General features: G+C 60.3%; 1 protein-coding gene across 1 annotated transcript; it reads right to left on the bottom strand.

Annotated features, from left to right (window-relative positions):
* Nucleotides 1-1,259: 1,259 nt before the first annotated feature.
* On the bottom strand, nt 1,260-3,268 carry FAM43B (family with sequence similarity 43 member B). Its single transcript, XM_004592297.2, has one exon. The coding sequence runs from the start codon at nt 3,077-3,079 to the stop codon at nt 2,084-2,086; it is 996 nt and encodes a 331-aa protein (XP_004592354.2). The 5' UTR covers nt 3,080-3,268; the 3' UTR covers nt 1,260-2,083.
* Between the last annotated feature and the right edge of the window lie 2,391 nt (nt 3,269-5,659).

Below are 5,659 nucleotides of genomic sequence, written 5' to 3'. Positions count from 1 at the left end.
TCCAGGGTCTTCTTGCTCTACACACATTGGAAATGCAGGTGTGGTCAGTCAAACAACTGGCAGGCATATGTGCATGTGTGCAATGTACAAGGTGGATGGATGTGTGTGTGTGTGTGTGTGTGTGTGTGTGTGTATGCATCTATGTGTCAGGAAGCTCCCCCAAAACCTGAGGGGGTGGGGTCAGGCTGGGGGCAGGCCTGGAGATAATGACTTAGTAACTGCTCCTCTAATCTTATGTACCTCCCTTGAGGCTATAAGAGCCCAGAGTCCCAGGCCTCTCTGGCCAGCGCAGTGCCTGCTATGTAGCAGGTGCTTGGTCACCCTCTGCTGCCTGATCTGTAGCAGGTGAGTGTGCTTTTGGCCTTGCTTCAGGCTAAGGTCGTCTCAGCCCATGCCTAGGTTGTCGTAGGTTCATCATGCCTCCACCTGCCACATCTGGATCTGACATCCTCCTACTAGCTTATCTCCTACACATGAGGAGCCACACCATAAGAAGCCCTTGCCCGCTGGGTCCTTGTCAGCCAGATGGGACACCAACCCTGGCTATGCCCTCTCCAAGGCCCCTGGCCCCGGGTGGATCTCACCACAGTGATGGGGGCAGTGGTACCTTTGCTGGCAGCTCCGGGAACCATGATGCCTGGCAGTGGCTAAGGCCACTTTGGGACTCTGGGCTTGATGCCCAGCCTTGCACAGGCATAAAGAAGACATCCCAGCTCCAGACTCACATTGCCTGTCACAGGGGTCTGCATCGACATCCCCAGCTCCTTGAAGGCAGCTGGGCAGCCAGTTCTTCTCTGTTCCACCCACTGTGTCGGGGAGAGGCCATGCCTAGTCTATGCTGCATGCTGGGTAATGCCCCACCCAGTGCCCCCACCCTTCCTGCCTAATGTCACAGACACTTGCACCCAAGTGCCAGGTGTGCAGACATAACCCCCCACCCCACCCAGAACTTGGCACATGTTGTTTTCAGACAGGGCATGTGCCACTGCCTTCTCTCCTGGCAATAAGAGAACAGTTTTCTGAGCTCTCCTCCCCCTCCAATCCTAGGACTTGGCTCCAGCTGCTCAAAAGGGCTGGAATTCCTCCTGGGATCTGCAAGGTTCTGATCACAGTCTTTTTGCCCCCAGCCAACCTGGTATCACACACAACACAGAGTGGAGACAGGGCTGAAAAAGCAGGTCCACTTTATTCACAATGATCAGTTGGGGACACACACATCTTTGGGCCTTGTGTGGTCTCTGCAGACACTTGGGCTAACACCCCTCCTTGCCCATCCCTGCTGCTGTGAAACTCAAGGCTCCACCTGCCCTGATCAGCCTCATCTTGTCCCCAAGCACTTGCCAGAGGTTCTCCTTACCTCCTTTGGAAGCCCCACCTTGGTCCTGGCTGTGAGGCACCTGTTGGCGGCAAAGGCTTGGGCAGCTGCCTGCTGCAGACCTGTGGCCTGGCCTAATTTGCTGTTGGAACTTGGTACATTCATCCATTCCTCACCAGAGGCAGAGTAGTGAAGTCCCAGGAATCCTGCAAGGGGCAGGGAGGCCCAGGAGAGGCCCTGAGAATTCTTCCTGTGTATATAGTGGCCGACTTGGTGGCCCTTGGAGTCCTGCCCTTAACTGCCCCAGCCATCTTGTTCTCCCTCTGCGAGACATCTCTGCAGGGTCACTCTCACCCCAGGGAGTAGGGCTAACAATACCAAGGGCAAGTCCAGGCCTCCCTCCAGAGTGCAAACCTACCCTCCTGCATTTCTAGAAACATGTCCCTCTTCTCTTGAAAGGATCTCTTGGGGTGGTAGTGGTGGGTCGGGGAGCAGGGTGGTCAGTGTGCAGCCTGCTGTAAAGCTTGGGAGGCAGCTCCACTATGGAGGGCCCGAGTGTGGGCAGAGGTGATTCCTCACCCCCAGCAGTCAAGGGCATGTCAGGCGCACCCTGAGCCAGAAGGAGGCAAAGGGGTGGAGGGCCACAACCAAGACCACCATGGAGGCAGTGCCAGGCAGTGGTTGGGAGCCGAAGCGGGCAGGGCCGGGGTTGGAGGCTGTGAGTCTAATGGACCGGGTGTGGGGCGGCGAGTCCTGCCCCTTGGGCCATCATCGTGCCTGGCCCGCGCGCTCCCAGGCGCCAGCCCTCCAGCGGCGGGGCAGTGCGGGTGGCGGCGGTGCTGGGACACCCCGCAGGCTGCACGTCCTCAGCTCCCGGGTTAGGCTGAGCACCTCGGCCCGCTCGTTCTGGGGGGCTCCTCCCTCGCACTTCTCTGCCCCCTCCGCCCCCTCTGCCTCTTCCTCATCCTCCTCCAGGATGCTGCTGAGGCGTGGCGCCCCGCGGCCGCGCTCGGTAGGCGGCGGCCGGTAGGCGCACTTGGCATTGAGCAGGCGGCGCAGAGGGGCACGGGGCACCGAGGCGGCGGCGCCCCCCGCGCGCAGGTGCTGCTGGCGCACGTGGCGCGCGTCGCTCTGGCGTTGTAGGCGCTTGAAGTCGCTGAAGGCTGCCAGCGCGGTCTGGCGGAGCAGGCGGGCCAGGGCGCGCGCCTTGTGCGCCCGCGCCAGCAACACGGCGTGGCAGCGCAGCACCACGGCCTTGTGGCGCGCCTGGTGGCGGTAGACCCAGGCGAAGACGCGCGGATGGCGCCCGTCCGCCGTGCAGTAGGTGATGCGCGGCAGCAGGTAGGCGTGCGCCGGCCTGCGGGCCCCCGAGCCTCCGGCCGCGCTGCGCTCGCACGGCTGCATGCGGATACCGTGCGGCCCCAGCGTCAGCTTCATCTTGGTGCCCCCGCCCGGACCGCAGCGCGCCCAAATCTTGCCCACGGCGTCGTCTGTGCAACCGTCGCCCTTGGCATGCAGGGTGACGGCGTTGCCCAGGTACCACACGGTGTAGGTGGGGTCTTCCTTGTTTAGCTCCACTTTTTGGCGCCGGCTGCGGAACACGCGGCCCAGACGCTCCAGCGGCCAGTCCGGGAGCAGGTCCGGGCAGGAGCGCAGGAAGCTGGAGAGCAGCGACGTGTAGGCAAGCCCTGGACTCAAGCTCTTCGCCTTACACTTGGCCTCGTCCTCCACCAGCACGAATTTGTTACGTCTCCAGGGCAGCATCGCGGCGGTCGAAGGGGCTGGGGCGCGCGGCGAGTGCAGGGCGTCTTGTGGGGTGGTCGGGGGAGGGGCAGGCACGCAGAGGTCCACCGCCCCGGATCAGCGCGGCGCGGAAGAGGCGATAGGTGCCCGGAGATGCCCAGTGTCCGGTGGGGCTGGCTTCGCAGATGCCCAAAGCCCGAGCCTGGCTGACCGCCTAGATGTCCAGCGGCGGCCGAGCGGCCGGGAACAGCTTCCCCGGGGAATGGCTCCAGCCGTCTGGGGAGCAAGGAGGGGCAGGGGCTGGGGTGATGGGGGGCGGTGGACGCACCCCGAGGACCGAGCAGGTGGGTGGGGGTGGTGCCTGTGGTCTCCGCCGTCAGACTGCGGCGTCAGGGAGGTCACCGGAGCTGGGGCCGGCGGCTGCTTGGTGGGGTAGACCGAGAGCGCGGCTGCGGTGGGGACCCCTTCAGGCGTCGAGGCTCCACCTCCCAGGGCTGCATCACCGGGAGGGACCGCTAGCTCTCTAGTCCCCTCCCCTCGCCCTCCTGTCCCGCCTCCCCCGCCCTGCGCAGGCTCGCGCCGCGCGGACCCGGCACAGGCGCGGTGGAACCGGCTTAATCATTGTTGTCGGAGGGGTGGGGGCAGAGAATCGTACCAGAGGCCGAGCCAATGCCCATTTCTCCAGCCTCACAGCTCCGCGGGGTGCATCTGTAGGCCCTCCCCTCTTTCCCTCACCCACGGCAGGTCCTCTGCCCACATCTACTAGAGTGGCATTTGGGGTGAGTTCATAGTGGGGCCGGCCTGGTGCTTTTGCCTCCTGTCTGCACAGCACAAAGCCAGCTAGAGTGACCGAGCAGTGCAGTGGAAAAGTACTGTCACTTGGTGAAGCTTTCTTCCAGATTCCTCCAAGGTCGTGGACCTGCAGTAGCTGCCCCAGCGTGGTCTCCAGGACTGAAGCAGGGAGGGTGCTTTGGAGGGCTGGGGGAACCTTCCAGAACAGCCTGGTTTTGGGGGCAATTGCATTGGAACAGTTCCTGCTGAGTGAAGTGCAGCCTCTCCGCTCTGGGAAGATTAAATGGATAAACTCCTGTTTGTGCACTTCTGAGCTGTCCCCATCTATTCAGCATTCATTATCTAATCCTTCTCTCGGCCCTGGGCTCAGCTGAATGGCCCAAGGTCACAATGCTGTTAGCAATTGGAACCAGGGCACACTCAGCTCCCCCAGCCAACCCCTTTCTTTGTGCTGTTTGTGGCTGGAGCATCTGTAGCCCTGTGTCATCTGGGGATGCTCTCTGGGTAAGGTCTGACCAGGATGGTGTGTGTGTGTGTGTGCGCGCACGTGCGCGCTGAGTTCAGAGCCACGCCCAACCATATGACCCCCCACCGCCTGCACAAACACGCACACTCCCACCTGGCGTGGGGGCAGGAGAAGCAGCCTCACTGGCTACCAGCAACATTCTGGGCCAGCAAGCAGCATCAGTGTGTAGCCTGGGATCCGAATCCCAGGGCAAGGACAGTAAAATAACAAAGCACCACAAACGTTGCCGTAGGACAGGCAGATAAAAGACCGAAAATGACTTAGGCTCGCACAGTTTGGCTTTGGAGGGGGCCTCACTGATTATCTGCTGCGCTGCAGCTTCTGCTCATTTCCGTAACGTTATTGCCTTTTGCTGATTACAAAGTCACGCATGCGTGTGGCACAAATGAGCAAACGGAGGATGTGAGTCTCCATCGCTCCTGCCTGGCAGATGTGGCCTCGTTTGCCAGGGAGAGGAGGCCCCATGAAGCTGGCAGTCTCAGGTGCGTGCTCACGGTACCTTGTGCACCTCTTGGGTCCGTAAAGACATTAAGGCAGCCAACTCCCTTTACAGAAACGAAAGCATATGGGCTTTGACCTGGAAGTCGGTCCATGGAAATGTTTCACTGTGCCCTGCTTTAAATCTCCTGGGGCCACCCTCCTTACCTAGCTGCTGAGGAGGGAGGTTGGCAGGAGTGGCTTTGTGTAAAGGCTCCAAGCTTGTTTGAAGGGAAGTGTAGACTCCTGTGTGTTTGCTGGGGCTACAATGGGGTACTTCCAGTGTTTTTTAGCCTACAGTGTGTGTCAGGTATGGCCTGTGTTTTGTCTGGCAGCCCTGTGTCTCCCTGTAGAGATGTTTGTGATATCTCCACTCCCTTCCTGGCTCCATTAGCTTTCCATAACCCTGGGGTGGGGGGTGGGGCTTGTACTTCCACAACTTGGAAAAACTTCTGGGCTCCCCATAATTGTGTGAGATCCAGTGTCCTCGTCGTTTGGCTTTGAGTCCTGCTGACCTCAGACTAGTGCCCTCTGTGGTTTCAGTTGCCTTTAGTCAACCCATGTGTGCTGGAAAATTCTAGAAAGAAGCAAGTTGTAAGTTTTAACTCGTGCACCGTTCTGGTCATTGTGATGGAAGCGTGGGCTGTCCTGCTACATCCTGTCTTGGATGGGAATCTTCGCTTTGCCTAGTAGATTCCTTAGACTGACCCGGTGACGCGATGCCTGTGTTTGAGTCACACTTGTTCTCGTTAATCAAGGCTACAGGGTGCGGAGAGGAGGGCCACTGGCAAGTTGGACATGCCACC

The sequence above is a fragment of the Ochotona princeps genome, chromosome 2 (genome assembly GCF_030435755.1).
Source record: "Ochotona princeps isolate mOchPri1 chromosome 2, mOchPri1.hap1, whole genome shotgun sequence".
Taxonomy (NCBI): domain Eukaryota; kingdom Metazoa; phylum Chordata; class Mammalia; order Lagomorpha; family Ochotonidae; genus Ochotona; species Ochotona princeps.
The sequence above is the reverse complement of the archived record's forward strand: the minus strand, read 5'-3'. Positions and strand labels throughout refer to the sequence as shown.

Bases quoted from the DNA above. Each gene is read 5' to 3' on its own strand.
- FAM43B (XM_004592297.2), bottom strand. From the start codon at position 3,079: ATGCTGCCCTGGAGACGTAACAAATTCGTGCTGGTGGAGGACGAGGCC.